This window comes from Haematobia irritans, chromosome 3, assembly GCF_050003625.1.
Source record: "Haematobia irritans isolate KBUSLIRL chromosome 3, ASM5000362v1, whole genome shotgun sequence".
Classification (NCBI taxonomy): Eukaryota; Metazoa; Arthropoda; class Insecta; order Diptera; family Muscidae; genus Haematobia; species Haematobia irritans.
The window spans coordinates 43959618-43982238 of NC_134399.1; the positions used below are offsets into that span (position 1 = coordinate 43959618).

General features: G+C 37.2%; 1 protein-coding gene across 1 annotated transcript in view; it reads left to right on the top strand.

Moving 5' to 3' along the window:
• Nucleotides 1-10229: 10229 nt before the first annotated feature.
• The window catches only part of AnxB10 (Annexin B10), an 81049-nt gene continuing 68657 nt past the window's right edge, over nt 10230-22621 (top strand). The window contains exons 1-3 of the mRNA XM_075299477.1: nt 10230-10374; nt 10560-11268; nt 17341-17522. Of these exons, the coding sequence (XP_075155592.1) occupies nt 10363-10374; nt 10560-11268; nt 17341-17522 (903 nt within the window). The 5' untranslated portion in view covers nt 10230-10362. The remainder of the gene's footprint in view (nt 10375-10559; nt 11269-17340; nt 17523-22621) is intronic.

The window sequence follows — 22621 nt, forward strand, 5'->3', positions numbered from 1 at the left end:
AAAATATCCTTACTTCAATTCACTGCTTCTTTGGCTCGGAATCAATACCAAAATCTTTAGTGAAAAGACAAAATCGTAGGAGCCAGACATACTTTTATGTCAGTGAAAATTTTTAAAATTCTTTCTTTCGTTTTTTTGCTTTCAGCTTAAAACCGTGCATTGACAAAACTACAAGCGTAGCTTAACCAACAGAGGAAAACAAGATATGTTTGTACGAATTTATTTCGGCATAAGCCGGCTATCGTAAACCTTTTTTCGGAAGGCTCAAGTGTGGTTCACTTTGGGTTTAGTGAACTGCCTGAATTTATTCTGATAATTGATAGTTTTGCTGCAAGTAGATTATGCTGATGAGGAATGTGGTAATTCCGAAACGTGCGTCCATCGAACCATCTTGCAGTCTATAGGGCTTTGCCCAAATAAATTTGACAAACATCCTTTCCTCTGTTGGTTAAGCTACGCTTGTAGTTTAGTCAATGAAGCTGAAATCAAAAACAACAATAATGATTGAAGAATAAACCAACAATAACAAAACGAATTCTTTCTTTCTTTACTTTAACTTTACGTTTATATTGACGTTTGCCAATCATTTTATTTAATATCTTTTTTTATTTCGTTCTCTTTTGTATATAATTCAATTTGACAATTTGATATATAAATATTTAAATTAGAACAGAAATTTTCGTGATATATGTGACAATAACATTATGTTGTCTGTCACTTCTACATGTTTTACTAATTAACTAACTAGAAGATTAATTGTATTGTATTGCATATTATTTACAAGTTATAATTCATTATGTACGATCTATACCTTAAGGCGCTGCTTACATACAAGTACAGTTTTTCCCATCCATTTTCAAACTCTCCGTTTAGTATGCTAACAATTTCAGTTTCTTTTAAGTATGAATTTCCTAAGTACAATATCCTTAATTCTCTTAATATTGGACACGAGGCTATAAAATGTTGTATATTTTCTATTTCTCTTGTATTGCAAAGTGTACATTTTCTATTTCCGGATTCGTTGAATTTGGTTCCATTTAGTGGGAGAACATCGGCCCTAGTTCTGATGATAATTGATATTTTCTCAAGATTTCCTATGTCTTTCATATAATCCACTCCAGCCTCTGGGTTCAATAGTCGATAGTATCTCCTATCAGATTACAAGCACTTTTCTTTCTTTTCTGCATAACTGGCGCATTTGGGTAGGTGGTCGATCAAGCTCGTTGTCGATTTCCAAACATCTGCGTTATTAATTATATTTTCATCTATAAAAACATTAACTTCTTGTGCGAATGAGTACATAGCTGACGCCCAAAAATTCTTTTTGCCCAAATTTTATTCGATAATAATAATGGGGTAACCTTGAGGTTTCGTATTTAAATATAGTATTAAATATATAGTTTGTATGGAGCTTTAAAGTATAAAAATTGCTGTCTGCAATGTCAGTTTCTAGCGCTAGTATATAATTAGGTATAAAGTTTGGCAGTTTTAATACTTTTTTCAAAAAATATCTTTGGAGTTTATCTACTTCGTCAAACCAAGCGTACCCCCACACTTGAGCTGCATATGCCTGTGTCGATCTACATACAAACTTGAAGATTTTCCATTTGGACAAAAGAGATACATGTGGTTTATTGATTAATCCTTGCCAAGTCGCATTTATGCATACCTTTGAGGATATATTCCGTTTTTCTACGTGTTTGGTAAACGACATTTTTGGGCTAAGTGTTACTCCCAAGTAACAAAACTCATTGACTACCTCAATATCTCGGTTCAAATATGTCCATTTATCCTCTTTGGCTATGCGTCCCCCATTTCTGAACACCATTATCTTTGACTTTGCTAAATTTACCACCATATTCCATTGGCGATAATAAACATCCTTGCCTTACACCTGTGTAGGTATTGAAATGCTCGGACATCTCTTCTCCTGTCCAAACCACTGACTTGGTCTTTTGGTATAAAGATTTAATCAAATTTAATATTTTTGTAGACACTCCCAGTGTATGTAATTTATACATAAGTAGATTTCGAGATACCATATCGAAAGCCGCCGAAAAATCAACGAAAAATGCATATACTTTTTTCTTTTCACTTAATTTGATATTCACAATTGCTGAGAGGTTATAGATATTATCCACAGTTGAATAACCTGCTCTGAAACCAGATTGACCTTCATTAAGAATCTTTTTTTCATTCACCCACATGGTTAGCCTAGAGTTGACTATTCCCATTAGAACTTTTGCCATTGTATTCATGAACGATATTCCTCTATAGTTCTGAGGAATATCCACACTTCCTTTTTTGTGTATAGGAAATATTACTGTTTCTTCTAGCGTGTTGGTGGGAGCGTAATGTATACTATTCGCAATTTGTGGTTGATTTAACACCTGATCAAAATAGCATTTAAATTCAGAAGCTGATATGTTAACGCCGATCTGCATGTCTTGTCCTCTTATTTGTTTTGCCAACCGCCACCATTCTTTTGTATTTGTAGTTCTAGTGATTTGAGCCTCCAGTTCTCTTACATATTCACGTTTTCTCTCACGACATATGGACTTACACTCTTTTACTGCTTCAATATATATAGCTTTATCACTCAGAGCATTAGTTTTTCTATATTTATTATGATATTTGAAAGATTTTCTTCTTGCTATTTTGCATTTGTGGTTGTGGTTGCAGCTAGATGCATATTTTTTGGTTTTTTATTTGTACTACGAGATGACTTTTGAACAATCGATCTGTTAAATTTTTAATATTATTTTGGGTTTTCGCTAGATATACATTTTTGTCAAGGTTCCGGGAATACAATTCTTTCTCACCTTCTTTCCATTGTAGTTTTGGCGTTAGCTTCATAGATTTCGTGATACTTGAAGTTTTGTATATTTCAATTTCAATGTATATGGGCAGATGATCAGACCAATTTCTCAATTACTTCAAATTGCCTGATCATAGATAAGGCATCGTACGACACTGCCGCTATATCACATACGTGAAATGCCCTTCCTCGTCACCCACAGTCCTACCATTCAGTACCACTAACCCATTATCATCACAAAATTCCATAAATTGTTTCCCCTTCGTATTTACAATTTCATCTCTAGATCTTATTTCAACCGTCGAACGGAACGGACGTGTTTTTTTTTAATAGCGGATAAAATCATCGTAATAAGTACCTACTACGAATTTCAAGTGTGGTGGGATATTAGGCCACCATGCAGAGAAATTCAAAGACATCCACTGGGTTGCTAACTTCAGGGCCCAGTGGACGGGTATCGACTGGAGTTATAAATTTGGGCAATGACCAAGAGTTAGGCCCAATTAGTCGACCTGTAGACGGGTCGACAGGTGGCGACAATTTGACAAGTCGGACCTTTTCCAAGGTAACGGCATCAAAAGGAGGTAATCCCTCACGAAAGAGATTCAAAGAACGCAGAAATGCTTTGTTTATCCTAAAGAAATTAGGATCAGTCGACCCAAGCACGTTGTCGGCTAAACAAAGCGATTCCTTAAAATGGGCTCAAGGAATTCTTGAGGCTGGAAAAAGGGAACGATCACCGGATGAGCTGCCATCCTCCAAAAGGGATCAACGATCGTTTGCCTCAGTTGCTAAAGACAGCCTTGTGATGGCTATCATAAATAAAGGAGCATTGGACGGTATGGTTCCAAAGCAAAAATGGGGGGAAATTGAGAATGCTTTGTCTGGCGTCTACTCACAGGTGCTGGAAAAGTTTCCCGGCCCAGATCCTCGACACCAAGAGGCTGGTTGGTATCAAGGACGATTTAAGCTAGTCGCATTTGAGGACCAGAGGTCTATAGAATGTTTTAAAGCTGCTCTGATACTAATTGGTGAAGTTTGGGAAGGAGCTGCCTTAGAGTTAGTCGAGAAGAAAGACATACCGGCTAGACCAAGAGCACATGCGTGGATACCTGCAAACCCTCCTGACCCTGAATCTATTTTAAATAGACTGAAACAATGCAATCCAGATCTTCCAACAGCTGATTGGAAGGTTGGCCGTTTGGATGAAGTGGATGGGCCACGACGGCATGCAGTGTTTATATTGAACACTCAGTCTTTGCCACATCTAGCAAAGTCTCAGGGCCGTGTATGTTATGGCTTTCATTATATCCAAATGAAGGTGTATAAAAACGATCAGCTAAAGGATTCAGAAACGGACAAGCCTCTGTCTGAATCAGAAGTAAGCGGATCCTCTTGCGAAGTCGAGGAGGATACCAAAACATTTGAAGACATGGATAGATACCGTATGCGTGAGGAGGCTTCTACTGCCTCAGAACTCACCAAAGTTGAACCTATGGTTATTGCGAGAGTCACCGATATCTCTGAAGAGGACATTCTTGATGACTCGATTGAAGCGGCTGATGTGACGGTTGTTGAAAATCTCGATGGTCCTACGGATCCTCCAGATAAATCTTCATCATTGTAAGGCTGCATGTGCTGCCTTAAAAGTTCTCCTGATGAAAGGGGACATAGATATAGTTCTTATTCAAGAACCATATGTTTATAAAAACAAAATATGTGAATTAAGTACTCCGGGGTTCAAACTATTGCAGTATACTGGTAATGATGTAAATCGAGCCTGTATAATTGCTAAAAACGAGCTCAACTTGTTTCTGCTTCCTTCAATGTGCAATACAGACACTGTCGTTGCATGTTTAGAAATAGCCAAATGCAAATATTGGGTATCTTCGGTCTACATGGGACATGACAGGGAGATGCCTCCATATGCCGTTAAGACCTTAGTGGAGGAGTCACTGAAAACAAAGACGAAACTCATTATGGGATGCGATGCGAATGCACATCATAGTATATGGGGAAGTAGTGATACTAATGCAAGGGGAGAGTCGCTAATAGAGTTTATTTTGCGTACTAATCTGGTAGTTTGCAACAAGGGTGATGTCCCAACCTTTGTCACTAAAAACAGGCAAGAGGTTTTGGACATCACCTTGGCCTCGCAAGAACTGAATGAAATGATATCTGAGTGGCAGGTTTTAAGTGAACACAGCTTCTCAGATCATCGCTACATCAGTTTCAAATTTGATGTTCATATCACCAAGATCATATTTCCGCCAAATGTTAGGAAAGCTGACTGGAATAGGTATAGGGAATCGTTCAATATGATGATACCGGAAATAACAGAGACAAATATGAGAAATGTGCAAGATATCGAACACGCAGTGGAGCGGATTACTAAGGCCTTCAACATCTCACTGAAAGCTGCATGCCCTAGAGGAAAGCCAAGGGGGAAACATAGACCACCATGGTGGTCTACGGAATTAAGTAATATGAGGAAATCCTGCAGGAAGCTCTTTAACAAGGCAAAGTCCACCAGAGCCCCTGAGGACTGGGACGCTTACAAGAAGAATCTGAGAGGATACAAGCGAGAACTGAGAAAGGCTCAGCATAACTCTTGGAATGCTTACTGCAGCAGTATTGAGAATACGTCCGAGGCTTCCAGACTACGGAAGGTTCTAGCATCCACCAACTCCGCTCCAGGTTTCATTAAAACATCGGAGGGCAATTGGACAACGTCCAGTGAGGAGACGCTGGAGGTACTATTGGACACACATTTTCCTGGAAATCAGACGGTTGAACCATGTACTGGCGGTGCCACAGTTGCTCAGCGGTCGTTTCCTGTCGAGGAAATTGTATCGGAAACTAGAATAAGATGGGCGCTAAATAGCTTTGGACCATTCAAATCCCCTGGACCTGATGGAATTACTCCGGCGGAGTTACAAGCTGTAACTGACAAAATTATCCCCTGGTTGTCGGTGATATATAAAGGATGTATCAACTTATCATATATCCCAGGAAAGTGGAGGGAAACAAAAGTCGTTTTCATACCTAAAGCAGGAAAAGCCTCTCACTCGAGGGCGAAGGATTTCCGACCAATCAGCTTATCCTCATTCCTACTTAAGACTCTGGAGAGGATGATAGATATTTATCTCAGAACTAGCATCGATTCAAGTTTGTTCTCGAAACGACAGCATGCATACTCGAAGGGCAGGTATACTGAGACCGCACTACATGAACTAGTCAGCTTTATTGAAAGCTCACTATCTGTCAAAGAATACACAATCGTGGCGTTTCTAGACATCGAAGGGGCGTTCAATAATGTCCATCCGAGCTCGATATTAAATGGACTGACAACTCTGAATGTTGATCCATGTATACTCAGGCTGTTAGACGAACTGCTAATGAAGAGACGTATTTCAGCCACACTAGGACAAGCAATGATACAAAGGTATGTGAACAGAGGCACTCCCCAAGGAGGAGTTCTATCACCTCTTCTTTGGAATGTTGCTTTAAATAGCCTTCTGGTTACTCTAGAAAAAGAAAGGATAAAAGTGGTGGCATACGCAGATGATGTAGCTCTGGCAGTCAGGAGAAAATTCCCATCCACAATCAGAGATATTATTCAGAGGGCCCTCCGGATGACTGAACAATGGGCGAAAGACAATGGTCTTGGGGTAAATCCTGCAAAGACAGAATTAGTCATGTACTGCAAAGATCGCAAAACTCCCACGGTTAGGCCTATTTCCTTAGGGGGTATTGAAATTCCCTTTGGTGATTGTGCAAAATACCTTGGCGTTATTTTGGACAGGAAGCTGAACTTTAAGCTTAATATTGAAGAAAGGGCGAGGAAGGCAACTGTAGCTTTGTACTCGTGCAAAAAGGCAATAGGAAAAAAGTGGGGACTAAAACCAAAAATTGTGCATTGGCTATACACGGCAGTGGTTAGACCTATAATGCTATATGGTGTTGTAGTCTGGTGGCCGGCACTTCAGAAACCGACTGATTTAGATAAAGTTCAGCGTATGGCGTGTTTGTGTATTTCAGGAGCATTCAGCATGACAGGAACAAATTCCCTTAATGTCATGCTACATCTATTGCCTTTAGACATTTTGGCCAAACAGTCAGCTGCAACAACGGCTGTGCGGTTGCGCGAACTATCGCTGTGGTCGGAAAAAGGTTACGGTCACAGTTCTGTCCTCAAAATAATGTCAGATGTGCCTAACGTAGTGGATTACACTTTGGCGAGTCCACTTTTCGTCAAAAAGTTTGAGACTCTAATCCCCAACAGTGAGGCGTGGTGCACACAGACCCCGGGGAATAAAGAATATATAGATTTCTACACTGATGGCTCCAAATTGGATGGACAAGTGGGTTTCGGAGTATATTCTAATGATCTGGAACTTCAAATAGCGAAAAGATTACCTAATCACTGTAGTGTTTTTCAGGCTGAAATATTAGCAATAAGAGAGGTGGCGAATTGGCTGAGAAGTAATGTTCCAAAAAATGTGGGCATTAATATATACTCAGACAGTCAACCTGCAATAAAATCCTTGGACTCTGTGTTCCTCAACTCGAAAACGGCCATCGATTGCCGCAAATCTCTCAATGAGATGGCTGAGCAGTACAATATTCACCTAATATGGGTGCCTGGCCATAGGAACATACCGGGGAACTGCGAAGCGGATGAGTTGGCACGGCTAGGGACTACCTTACATATTCCAGGGGAACTAGAATTTGTTGGTATGCCCCTAGCTACCTGCAAGCTCATGCTGCGTGAGAAGGCTGTTATGATGGCAAATGTTCGATGGGATAATTGCAAGGGTTGTAACGACACCAAGCAAATATGGCCCCATTTCAACTTAAACCGCACACTAGATATGCTAATGTTCTCGAGACGTCAGATATCACTCCTGATATCTGCTATAACGGATCGCTGTCTGATAGGAGATTTTGCAAAAACTATTGGCGCGAAGTATAATGACTATTGTATGAGCTGTCACGATGCGGAGGAAAAAGAATCAATTAAACACCTCTTGTGTGAGTGTCCTGCATTTTGTGTAAAGCGCAAGCAACTTTTAGGAGCATATAGCTTCAGATTACTGGCGGATCTGGAAAACGTTAACTTAAGCAGTCTGCTAATATTTTTGGAACAATCTGGTTGGTTCAACAAAGAAAAATAATCAAGAAGGTTCAGCGGTTAAAACTAGAAGTGCCCATATGTAATAGGTACTTTTAGTTAATGTGGTATCACAATGGACTGAATAGTCTAAGTGAGCCTGAATCTTAATCGGGCTGCCACTTTAACCTAACCTAACCTAACCATCTCTAGATCTGCGATATTCACTTCCGGCTTTAAATTCTGCTAGAATAACCTCTAATAACGGTTGCTGTAAATCCGATTCTTACATTCATATCTTTAATTTAATATATTATATTAATATATTATTATTTAATAAAGGGTGATTTGTTAAGAGCTTGATAACTTTTTTTAAAAAAAAAACGCATAAAATTTGCAAAATCTCATCGGTTCTTTATTTGAAACGTTAGATTGGTCCATGACATTTACTTTTTGAAGATAATTTCATTTAAATGTTGACCGCGGCTGCGTCTTAGGTGGTCCATTCGGAAAGTCCAATTTTGGGCAACTTTTTCGAGCATTTCGGCCGGAATAGCCCGAATTTCTTCGGAAATGTTGTCTTCCAAAGCTGGAATAGTTGCTGGCTTATTTCTGTAGACTTTAGACTTGACGTAGCCCCACAAAAAATAGTCTAAAGGCGTCAAATCGCATGATCTTGGTGGCCAACTTACCGGTCCATTTCTTGAGATGAATTGTTCTCCGAAGTTTTCCCTCAAAATGGCCATAGAATCGCGAGCTGTGTGGCATGTAGCGCCATCTTGTTGAAACCACATGTCAACCAAGTTCAGTTCTTCCATTTTTGGCAACAAAAAGTTTGTTAGCATCGAACGATAGCGATCGCCATTCACCGTAACGTTGCGTCCAACAGCATCTTTGAAAAAATACGGTCCAATGATTCCACCAGCGTACAAACCACACCAAACAGTGCATTTTTCGGGATGCATGGGCAGTTCTTGAACGGCTTCTGGTTGCTCTTCACTCCAAATGCGGCAATTTTGCTTATTTACGTAGCCATTCAACCAGAAATGAGCCTCATCGCTGAACAAAATTTGTCGATAAAAGAGCGGATTTTCTGCCAACTTTTCTAGGGCCCATTCACTGAAAATTCGACGTTGTGGCTCGTTAGTAAGTCTATTCATGATGAAATGTCAAAGCATACTGAGCATCTTTCTCTTTGACACCATGTCTGAAATCCCACGTGATCTGTCAAATACTAATGCATGAAAATCCTAACCTCAAAAGAATCACCCTTTATATTGCATGTTTTAATATTTTGTATTATATACTGCTAAATAAGATCAATTTTGTATGCAATCAAAATGGTGTTTCAACGCAAGCAAAAAAAATATCCGGTTTCAGTTTTTTTTTGTAATACACTCAATTGTGGTTGTGTACACTGAAAAAAATATTGTCGTGAGGCCAAGATTTCATGTCCTTAAAATACGAATGCAAATTTTGCTTAGCGTAGAAGACGTATTTCTCTAATATACATTTTTTTCCTTGTCCAAAAGTCGATAAATTTTGCAAATTCGTGTTGTAATTATAATTAAGTGATTTGGCTTAAAAAATGGGTATAATTACATGAAAGAAAAATTTTTTGGGCTAAGGTCATCTTGACATTAATAATTCAGAAAAATTCTTTAAAATTAATGAAATTGTCTTTAAATTTGTTGTCTTTTTGCATCTTGACTACAAAGCAAAAGATCCTTCAAAAATAAGACATGTTTTTGAACACTTTTTTTTAAGACGTTGTTTACTTGAAACATAGCATAATTTCTACTGGAAGTCGTGTCTGAATTTGGAAAATAATGTTGTCCTTAACTAAAGGACTGATAGCATATTAAGAAAAAAATTGAAGGAGCGAAAAATTAATATTTGCTTCCTAGAGTCAAGTACACAAAACCCAAATTTAAAAGAGAATTGTGTCTTAAAAGTATCGTTACTTGAATTCTCCGCTTCTTTGGCTCGGAATCAATACCAAAATTGTTAAAGTAAAGAAAAAATGTTTGGAACCGGGCATGCTTTTTTTATTGTACAAATCGTTTAAGGTTACATATAGTTGGCTTGTATAAAACAGAGCGGAAAAAATTTCCCTCTCCAGATCCCTGTATGTAAAAGACAACATTTAATTAGTTTCGTATTATTTATCCGCCTTTGAATAAACTATGACGGTTTTTTATTTCGACAAGTAAGCTTAAAAGCTTATTCACAATATTTCGTTATTTCAAAGAGAATATAATTGTTTGTTAACCTAAGGCAACTTATGCGACTGAAAGCTTTTACCGAAAACAATACAAAAAATTAGTCGATTAGTCAGGTTTCCCGAGTAACGACGTTCGTAGCCTAACAAGTAAAGTAAAAGAATTTAACTACCGATTTTATTGCAACAAGGAATATTAAAAACGCAATTATGAACTACACAGTAAGTGCCCAACGAACCTTTTATAGTATATTTGCATTGCATTTGTGTAATCGATGGAGTGAATGCACCATCACCATACCCTTCTACTAAAATATTCCTCTTGCAAAACGTTGACATACTTATTTGGATACAATAAACATTTTTAAATCGTGCGTCATCGTAACTTTGGACTCCATTATTTTTAGCCCATTCCAACTGTCGTGGCAGCCAACCCCTTCGACCCATCCGTGGATAGTCAAACCTTGCGTGCTGCTATGAAAGGCATGGGGACAGATGAACAACAAATAATTGATATTCTCACCACACGCACAAACATACAACGTCAACTAATAAAGGCAAAATATGAAGAAGAATTTGAGAGGGATTTAATTGATGATTTGAAGAGCGAGCTGGGCGGACATTTTGAAGATGTAGTTGTAGCGCTAATGACACCGGCCCTAGAATACATATGCAATATCTTATATGGTTCAATGCAAGGTGTTGGTACAGATGAAGATATTCTAGTGGAAATTTTGTGTACAAAATCTAATGAAGAGATTCAGGAAATCGTATCATTATACGAGTCTTTGTATAATCGGCCTCTTGCTGAGCAAATGTGTGGAGAAACATCGGGTCATTTCAGAAGGCTTCTTACATTGATTGTTACTGGTGTTCGCGATTCTCAGGGAACATTGGACGAGGATAAGGCAAAGGAACAAGCTGCCGAACTATACGCAGCTGGTGAGGCAAAACTTGGGACCGACGAAGATGCATTCAATAGAATAATTGCCCACGCTAGCTTTGACCAGCTGCGATTAATTTTCGAGGAATATAAACAGTTATCGGGTCAGACAATCGAACAAGCTATTAAACATGAAATGGATGACGAACTACAAGATGCTATGATGGCTATAGGTATGTGATACAGGTTCTCGAATAAATAAAATACAAACATACAATTGTGTTTAATCTCAAAAAATATTCTGTGAAATTGAATTTGGGAAATGCTAAATATTTTTATCATAAATTATTTGAAGAAATTGGCAATCACATATTGTGCGCAAAAATAGTAATATTTTATTCATAAAATAAATTTTTTTTTATTCTGGCTAATGTATTTCCCCTATAATAAATAATACTATAGTGCCTCTAAAAGTAATCCCCCACGACCGCAACACACTTTCGCCAAAAAAGCCAATTTCCGGTATAGCATGTAGGATTCACGTTTAATATCTTCAATTGACTCAAAACGGTTTCACCTGAGCGGTGGCTGGAGTTTGACGAAAGTCACGCGGAGATACCCACAGACACTAGCCCTGCCAAAAATTTTTTTTGAATTGAATTTGACGGCGCTTCTGAGAATCCCCACCACGTCGAAAACAATCGTATACGACATCCAAAACTGGTCAGAAAAGCGCCGTCACTATTGAGAAGTTGTACCACGCCAAGTTACAACAAAAAAGTATCGCATGAGTGCAATTATTAGGTGCCTTTTTTAATAAATTTAGAACGACGCCAATAAGAGCCCCTTCAAACAATCAGAAAAGGTGCATTTTAAGATAGTTGTAAAAGAATCATTGTGTAAATTCTTATAAATATAAAATTTATACCACTATCACATATTTACCATAATTTTTTCATTAATAATAGAATGATGTTGATTTACAAGTGGCAAGTTACATGTTGCAGCTTCTATCAGCACACCCAGAAAAAAGTGACCCCTTCTTTAAGTTAAAATGAACTCATTGTGAAGAAAGTTGAACTTCGTATAGCGCCAAAGACATTTTTATTTGTTTGTACGATGTGATTTTCGAAATTAGATAGAATGCATTCCATGTATTAGTTAACATTTTCCTATTTTTATGTACCACTATACTACACCCTCAGAAAAAATCGCTTCTCTAACATATGTTCCAAACATATTTTGCAGGAAGCACATATATTAGTGGATACTGCCGAAACATTAATATGTTTGTTTTATGTGAACATATAAGTTGTGAAGCATTTTGAGCCCAAAAATATTATATGCTTGGAAGAATTTTCCCCAAAGAAGATTGTGCTCATTCCCTCACATAATTTTCACTTCCACGAATTTTTTTAGTTCTTGGCACCTTTTTCTGTAATACAAATAATGTTGAAGAAATTATTCAATTTTATAATTTTACCTTTCGCCTGGACTGAGAATCGAACCGGGAACCATGCAATTTGTAAGCCAACACACTACCACTGGGCTACGTAGCTGTTATAGTTACCAATAGACAAATATCGTTATAAGTTACATTTATATAGCATAGTTTGCAGCGCCCACGAGCCGATGCAAACAAAACATTATTCAACAGAAACATATATTTGTTGGCCACGTGGAGCAGTGGTTAGCATGTCCGCCTTGCATGCAAAAGGTCCTGGGTTCAATCCCTACTCCGACCGAACACCACTTTTTTTTAAATTTTTGTATTTATATTTTTATATTATTAAATGAAATTTTTACAATGAAACTTCGAAATGTGTGTTATTAAAGATTTACAGTCAGAAAAGAACAGTGCTTGATATAAACGAAATGGACTGAGCTTTTGGATAATTTTTTTTATTGCAAAAATAACAATTTTGTAGCAAAAAACTGTTTTTGGTATAAAAGCTTGAAATGTTGGAAGGAATTCAAAAACTCTAACAAAAGAAGAACGTGGAGTCGAGTATAAACATACATAAATAATTTTATAATATACACATAAATTTAGTTAGCCGTGAACAGTTTTTTACTAGCATTTAACACCATTTTAAATGCATTTAAAACGTATCGTGTTTTGTACTTAATTTCATTTTTACCCTTAAGGCCGGTATTAAGATGGCATTATCGTTCTAAAATGACCCTGTTTTGCCTTTTACTTTTCTTTAATAATTCATTTTAAAGAAAATAACATTTTTCAATTTTTAGCAAAACTCGAACTTAATGCCCGCTTCCGAATGTCTATTCTCTTTAAACGAGTATTCAAATTAAATAATATTTAGACTTTCCGAAACAACATACAAGCAGTTTCACAGAAATTGCTCTCTTTTGATTCTCTCGCTGTGTTATGTTGATATCTCTCGTCAACCCTCCCGGTTTCCATCTCTATTTCTTTCTCTATACTCTCTCTCTCTCTCTCTGTCGCTCTCTGAATAAAATATCACAACATATATATGTTTACTTGAAATTTGTAAATTTATATATGTTTACATTCACACATATTATTTTTATGAAACATTCATGCCCCAAACATAATATATTCTAACATATTAACATATGTGTCCCAAACATTTAGTGTTAGTTTAGGAACATTACATGTTTGCACTTAAATATATTGTGTTTAAAAATTGTGCCCGAAACACATTTTGTTTATATCGGAACATATGAAAAACATATTTTTCTAACAGTGTACATAATGAAACAATTAACTGAATTGAATTCATATATGAAATGATTTTATTGAACTGTTTTCATTCATTTGGACAAATCTTACATATTTGTGGTAAACCTTTTACTTCAAATTTAAAACTGCTTACCTTCGTTTTTAAATACAACTTTATGTATTTATATAAGCAATTTTTTCTTCAATAAAAGACATGTTTTATTAATATATTAAATATATTTATTTAGAATCAACAGCATCGACTGGCCTTGAAATATTAAAACACATTTTTTTCTTCTTCTAGTACCTTTCACTTTTCAAGTTGCTGCCTAGCAATTTTGTCCACCTTTTACAATTTCAATACCTACAAATATAAACAAAAAAATCCTAAACCAATTTTTTCACAAAAGGTTAGCGTCACTGAATATTACCTGATAATTGAAGATTCCAAAATGAAGTCGAATGAAGGGGTTGTTATACTGTTGGTGTTTTCTTTTTTTATAAACCAATTTTCAAGAAACGAACAATTTTCTCACTAATATAAAATAACAAATATTTTATATATTTTATTTGTTTTTTATTATATTAATTTACCATATAATTTTTAACAATATCTCTGTATACCATAATAACGCGTTACCAACTAAAAAAAACAACCCACGCGCAAATACATCGATTACATCGATGACAGGTAGATAAAAGAAATGTACGCACATAGAAAAAAGTCTGATAAAAACAGCAGTCGATGTCTGCTGTTATATTTCTGTACTTCAGGGCCTAATGAATAACAATTTATAAAATTTTTAGGTTTTAAAATTTTCCCCAAAGCATATTTAAGAACCAAAAGTAGATTTTGGTGTATTTTTGCACTGTAATATACTTACAAGCTCCTAAATACGATCAGCAAACAATTTGTTTGCTGTTATGCCTCAATTTTATAAATATTCAGATTTTTGGTCAAATACTATAGATATTCATAAAATATTGTTTTAATTATGTTATGATAGCTCCTAAGTTGACATTTTTATTTGTTTTAGCCAAAATAAAACATGTTTTAGTGTAATCTAGCTTCAAAAATAGCAGGAAATGATTGCTATTTCAGCAAACAGTGACTGCTGTCCCTTTTTCAGCAGACTTTCTGCTGTTTTAGCAGACTTTTCTGCTGTCCCTACTAACAAATTTCTTTGGGTGTAGGAAATTTTCCTATATTCTAACAAGTGTGTTTCCTTAAGTTTTGAAAGGATTGAATACTTCTTAGTTCGAATGAACTAAAATATTTTTCTATGCCAAGTGTTATTCGTATGTATGATAAGCTTTCTATAATAAAGGAAGCCAGAATTATCATTTTATAAGAAATTTTACTAAATTTGAGGAAACTTGGTTTTAGTTCATATTTTGTTTATTCTTACGAATGCTTTGTTATGAGTGAATAAAATTTTCTTTTTCAGTAGTAAATTCTTATACCTAGCGAAGAAAACAGTATTAGTAAAATGCCATGCCTTATTCTAGTTAATGAACTATTCCCAACTGATTTCAGTTTTGGATTTTTTTACTGAAACAAGTAAATTTTATTATTTTACACAAAAAATTATCTGAATGGAAATAAAATGGCTAAACTAAATTGATGAACATTTTTTCCTTTAGTTTCGAAGACACTTTTTTCTGGGTGCAAGTGTTTTTATTCTCGATGGAGGCAGCGTGTCTGTAAAATATCTGAAAAACAATCACTTTATTCCATTTGGAAAGTCAAAAATTGTTCACCAAAACTTTTACAATTTTAAGTGAAATAACTATGTTTTCAGCACTTCATTATCGATTTTATTTAAATAAATTATATGAAGCTAGTTGCGCTTGGTGTTTCACAAAATATAAAATGGCTCTTGTAACAATAGTGATGGTAAAATACTTTCATGTACATTTCATACGCTTTCCCCATCACAGTTTGCGATTGTTGCAGTGTCACTTACGAGTCTGTGGTAGCGGAGGATGAAATGAAATGCTGGCAGGGAGATAGATAGATGATCCATCCGTGTCAAACGATGTTTGATTGTTCGGAAGATTAAGAATAAGCGAAGAAAATAAAACCAAGTTTTCGTTCTATTTCATTTAGTTTTTGTAGTTTTTCAATTTTACACAAAATTAGAGCATTTATGGTGCTCCAGACGATTTATAAATAAATTAAAATATTAAAAGTTCATATTTTAACAAAACATTGTGACCAAAACCGCGAAAGTTCGAAATTTAATTTTGAGAAGCTTAATGTTTGGAACTGACTCTTTACGACAAAATCAAAACGAAATGTCTGAAAATTAATCTTTGGTAATGACACATGGTAATGAATCATCTATCTATATAGTGTCTATGGAGAAACCTCAGGAGGGTACGGGGGTTGTTGAACGCGAAAAATCAATGCGGTATGCGACGTTGAATTATCGTGGGGCAAAGGCCAATAGTTTTCCGTCCATAATTGGTCTCTCTTTACGACACTTGGCATCTTGGAAAAAATATTTGTACTGCTTAAATCCCATGGCTATCTCAAATGTTACAAGTAAATATATAATAGAGAAAAATAGTAAAAATGGCATAATTTTAAACAAAAAAACAACTATTTCTTTGGTGGAAGAAACCCATTTGGTTTTGTTATGTTATTCATAACAGTAAAAAAGTTTACTAGAACAGCAGTTTTTGTTTACTGAAACAGGGAAAGCAATCAATGTAGGTTTTTCAACAAACCACCGTTAGTTTAAACAGCAAGCATTTTCCTTTGCTGGAATAGCAAACAAATACTGCTAAATTAGCAAACGTGCTTGCTAAAAGTTTTTGACAAACGTCGCTGCTGAAATAACTAACTACATTGGTTGAATTAGCTGACTTTTTTTCTGCTTTTATCAAAAACTACTAATTGTTGTTTAATGGTTGAGGTATCTAGAGGTCTTACTGCCATTGTAATAATTCTCATATCACTTAGATTGGAGTAAATTTATAATTTTATTCGGATCAGCAGAAAATTTCAGCAAACTACTGACTTTTCAGCAGTATATCTTCTGCAGCGTTATCAATTTTGGCTTTTTATACCCTCCACCATAGGATTGGGGGTATATTGTCTTTGTCATTCCGTCTGTAACACATCGAAATATTGCTCTAAGACCACATAAAGTATGTATGGGTCGTGTTGAATTTCTGAGTCGATCTAGCCACGCCCGTCCGTCCGTTTGTTGAAATCACGCTGACTTCCGAACGAAATAGGCTATCGACTTGAAACTTGGCACAAGTAGTTGCTATTGATGTTGGTCGGATGGTATTGCAAATGGTCCAAATCGGACCACTTTTACGTATAGTCCCCATATAAACCGATCCCCAGATTTGACCTCCGGAGCTGCGTGGTGTGTGGTCTCTAACAACAATAATTATATATAATTTTTCAATTGAATTAGGCACAGATACCACTCACAGTCATACCTACGACGAATGATTTTCCACACGAAATTTCAATTACAAAGTCTTTCTATTTTTGCCCACAGTTTTAATAAGATTTTGGAAAAAAGTATTTTTACTGCTTAAATCCCATGATGCACATAAATGAACTATTTTATTTTTTTAGTTGAATGCGTTCAATCTCCTGCAGCCTTCTTTGCAAATCGTTTGTATAAAGCAGTGGATGGAGCTGGTACCGATGATGATGCTCTGATACGTATAATTGTCTCACGTTCGGAGATCGATTTGGAGACAATCAAACAAGAGTTTGAAAGGATTTATAACAAAACATTGTACAGTGCCGTAACGGTAAGCTTTTGAACATATTATTTTGTTTCATTTCTTTTAAGTCGAATTTTCGTAAATCAATGAAAATTTTATTGATTTATCGAAGGATAGTTTATCAAAATAACGAAGAATGACGAATTGCCTTGCTTTTGTAGCTTTCTTTGATATATATTTCAGCTGAACGAAATCATTCGTTCCGAAAATGAGAAAGGCGTAAAATAAATTTCAATTAAATTACGTAAAAAATACACGAAAATTGATTCTCTTGATCAACTTCGAAGAAAAAATTCGAAGGGAAAAATTATATGATTGCTGCTATGTTCATGCCGAGCATATACACTTCAATAGTTTAGAAATAGCCAAATGCAAATATTGGGTATCTTCGGTCTACATGGGACATGACAGGGAGATGCCTCCATATGCCGTTAAGACCTTAGTGGAGGAGTCACGGAAAACAAAGACGAAACTCATTATGGGATGCGATGCGAATGCACATCATAGTATATGGGGAAGTAGTGATACTAATGCAAGGGGAGAGTCGCTTATAGAGTTTATTTTGCGTACTAATCTGGTAGTTTGCAACAAGGGAGATGTCCCAACCTTTGTCACTAAAAACAGGCAAGAGGTTTTGGACATCACCTTGGCCTCGCAAGAACTGAATGAAATGATATCTGAGTGGCAGGTTTTAAGTGAACAAAGCTTCTCAGATCATCGCTACATCAGTTTCAAATTTGATGTTCATATCACCAAGATCATATTTCCGCCAAATGTTAGGAAAGCTGACTGGAATAGGTATAGGGAATCGTTCAATATGATGATACCGGAAATAACAGAGACAAATATGAGAAATGTGCAAGATATCGAATACGCAGTGGAGCGGATTACTAAGGCCTTCAACATCTCACTGAAAGCTGCATGCCCTAGAGGAAAGCCAAGGGGGAAACATCGACCACCATGGTGGTCTACGGAATTAAGTAATATGAGGAAATCCTGCAGGAAGCTCTTTAACAAGGCAAAGTCCACCAGAGCTTCTGAGGACTGGGACGCTTACAAGAAGATTCTGAGAGGATACAAGCGAGAACTGAGAAAGGCTCAGCATAACTCTTGGAATGATTACTGCAGCAGTATTGAGAATACGTCCGAGGCTTCCAGACTACGGAAGGTTCTAGCATCCACCAACTCCGCTCCAGGTTTCATTAAAACATCGGAGGGCAATTGGACAACGTCCAGTGAGGAGACGCTGGAGGTACTATTGGACACACATTTTCCTGGAAATCAGACGGTTGAACCATGTACTGGCGGTGCCACAGTTGCTCAGCGGTCGTTTCCTGTCGAGGAAATTGTATCGGAAACTAGAATAAGATGGGCGCTAAATAGCTTTGGACCATTCAAATCCCCTGGACCTGATGGATTTACTCCGGCGGAGTTACAAGCTGTAACTGACAAAATTATCCCCTGGTTGTCGGTGATATAAAGGGTGATTTGTTAAGAGCTTGATAACTTTTTTTTTTAAAAAAACGCATAAAATTTGCAAAATCTCATCGGTTCTTTATTTGAAACGTTAGATTGGTCCATGACATTTACTTTTTGAAGATAATTTCATTTAAATGTTGACCGCGGCTGCGTCTTAGGTGGTCCATTCGGAAAGTCCAATTTTGGGCAACTTTTTCGAGCATTTCGGCCGGAATAGCCCGAATTTCTTCGGAAATGTTGTCTTCCAAAGCTGGAATAGTTGCTGGCTTATTTCTGTAGACTTTAGACTTGACGTAGCCCCACAAAAAATAGTCTAAAGGCGTCAAATCGCATGATCTTGGTGGCCAACTTACCGGTCCATTTCTTGAGATGAATTGTTCTCCGAAGTTTTCCCTCAAAATGGCCATAGAATCGCGAGCTGTGTGGCATGTAGCGCCATCTTGTTGAAACCACATGTCAACCAAGTTCAGTTCTTCCATTTTTGGCAACAAAAAGTTTGTTAGCATCGAACGATAGCGATCGCCATTCACCGTAACGTTGCGTCCAACAGCATCTTTGAAAAAATACGGTCCAATGATTCCACCAGCGTACAAACCACACCAAACAGTGCATTTTTCGGGATGCATGGGCAGTTCTTGAACGGCTTCTGGTTGCTCTTCACTCCAAATGCGGCAATTTTGCTTATTTACGTAGCCATTCAACCAGAAATGAGCCTCATCGCTGAACAAAATTTGTCGATAAAAAAGCGGATTTTCTGCCACTGATTTTGGTAATAAAATTCAATGATTTGCAAGCGTTGCTCGTTAGTAAGTCTATTCATGATGAAATGTCAAAGCATACTGAGCATCTTTCTCTTTGACACCATGTCTGAAATCCCACGTGATCTGTCACATACTAATGCATGAAAATCCTAACCTCAAAAGAATCACCCTTTATAAAGGATGTATCAACTTATCATATATCCCAGGAAAGTGGAGGGAAACAAAAGTCGTCTTCATACCTAAAGCGGGAAAAGCCTCTCACTCGAGGGCGAAGGATTTCCGACCAATCAGCTTATCCTCATTCCTACTTAAGACTCTGGAGAGGATGATAGATATTTATCTTAGAACTAGCATCGATTCAAGTTTGTTCTCGAAACGACAGCATGCATACTCGAAGGGCAGGTCTACTGAGACCGCACTACATGAACTAGTCAGCTTTATTGAAAGCTCACTATCTGTCAAAGAATACACAATCGTGGCGTTTCTAGACATCGAAGGGGCGTTCAATAATGTCCATCCGAGCTCGATATTAAATGGACTGACAACTCTGAATGTTGATCCATGTATACTCAGGCTGTTAGACGAACTGCTAATGAAGAGACGTATTTCAGCCACACTAGGACAAGCAAACATACAAAAGTATGTGAACAGAGGCTCTCCCCAAGGAGAAGTTCTATCACCTCTTCTTTGGAATGTTGCTATAAATAGCCTACTGGTTACTCTAGAAAAAGAAAGGATAAAAGTGGTGGCATACGCAGATGATGTAGCTCTGGCAGTCAGGGGAAAATTCCCATCCACAATCAGAGATATTATTCAGAGGGCCCTCCGGATGACTGAAAAATGGGCGAAAGACAATGGTCTTGGGGTAAATCCCGCAAAGACAGAATTAGTCATGTACTGCAAAGATCGCAAAACTCCCACGGTTAGGCCTATTTCCTTAGGGGGTATTGAAATTCCCTTTGGTGATTGTGCAAAATACCTTGGCGTTATTTTGGACAGGAAGCTGAACTTTAAGCTTAATATTGAAGAAAGGGCGAGGAAGGCAACTGTAGCTTTGTACTCGTGCAAAAAGGCAATAGGAAAAAAGTGGGGACTAAAACCAAAAATTGTGCATTGGCTATACACGGCAGTGGTTAGACCTATAATGCTATATGGTGTTGTAGTCTGGTGGCCGGCACTTCAGAAACCGACTGGTTTAGATAAAGTTCAGCGTATGGCGTGTTTGTGTATTTCAGGCGCATTCAGCAAGACAGGAACAAATTCCCTTAATGTCATGCTGCATCTATTGCCTTTAGACATTTTGGCCAAACAGTCAGCTGCAACAACGGCTGTGCGGTTGCGCGAACTATCGCTGTGGTCGGAAAAAGGTTACGGTCACAGTTCTGTCCTCAAAACAATGTCAGATGTGCCTAACGTAGTGGATTACACTTTGGCGAGTCCACTTTTCGACAAAAAGTTTGAGACTCTAATCCCCAACAGTGAGGCGTGGTGCACACAGACCCCGGGGAATAAAGAATATATAGATTTCTACACTGATGGCTCCAAATTGGATGGACAAGTGGGTTTCGGAGTATATTCTAATGATTTGGAACTTCAAATAGCGAAAAGATTACCTAATCACTGTAGTGTTTTTCAGGCTGAAATATTAGCAATAAGAGAGGTGGCGAATTGGCTGAGAAGTAATGTTCCAAAAAATGTGGGCATTAATATATACTCAGACAGTCAACCTGCAATAAAATCCTTGGACTCTGTGTTCCTCAACTCGAAAACGGCCATCGATTGCCGCAAATCTCTCAATGAGATGGCTGAGCAGTACAATATTCACCTAATATGGGTGCCTGGCCATAGGAACATACCGGGGAACTGCGAAGCGGATTTGTTGGCAAGGCTAGGGACTACCTTACATATTCCAGGGGAACTAGAATTTGTTGGTATGTCCCTAGCTACCTGCAAGCTCATGCTGCGTGAGAAGGCTGTTATGATGGCAAATGTTCGATGGGAGAATTGCAAGGGTTGTAACGACACCAAGCAAATATGGCCCCATTTCAACTTAAACCGCACACTAGATATGCTAATGTTCTCGAGACGTCAGATATCACTCCTGATATCTGCTATAACGGGTCGCTGCCTGATAGGAGATTTTGCAAAAACTATTGGCGCGAAGTATAATGACTATTGTATGAGCTGTCATGATGCGGAGGAAAAAGAATCAATTAAACACCTCTTGTGTGAGTGTCCTGCATTTTGTGTAAAGCGCAAGCAACTTTTAGGAGCATATAGCTTCAGATTACTGGCGGATCTGGAAAACGTTAACTTAAGCAGTCTGCTAATGTTTTTGGAACAATCTGGTTGGTTCAACAAAGAAAAATAATCAAGAAGGTTCAGCGGTTAAAACTAGAAGTGCCCATATGTAATAGGTACTTTTAGTTAATGTGGTATCATAATGGACTGAATAGTCTAAGTGAGCCTGAATCTTAATCGGGCTGCCACTTTAACCTAACCTAACCTAACATATACACTTCAAAAAAAAAAAAAAAAAAACAGTGAACTCACCAATTTTAAAATGCAAAAATAGGATAGGATATGACAATTAAATATAAAGTATAAAGAAAGGTAACCGAGAAATACTCGTAGACACAGCGTTGCCAGAATTGTTTCCCCAAAAACCGCTACACCCTCAAAAAAAATCGCTTCTCTAACATATGTTCCAAACATATTTTGCAGGAAGCACATATATTATTGGATACCGCCGAAACATTAATATGTTTGTTTTATGTGAGCATATTATATGTTTGGAAGCATTTTGAGTCCAAGAATAGTATATGCCTGGAAGAATTCCCCAAAGAAGATTAGGTTCATTCCCTCACATAATTTTCACTTCCACGA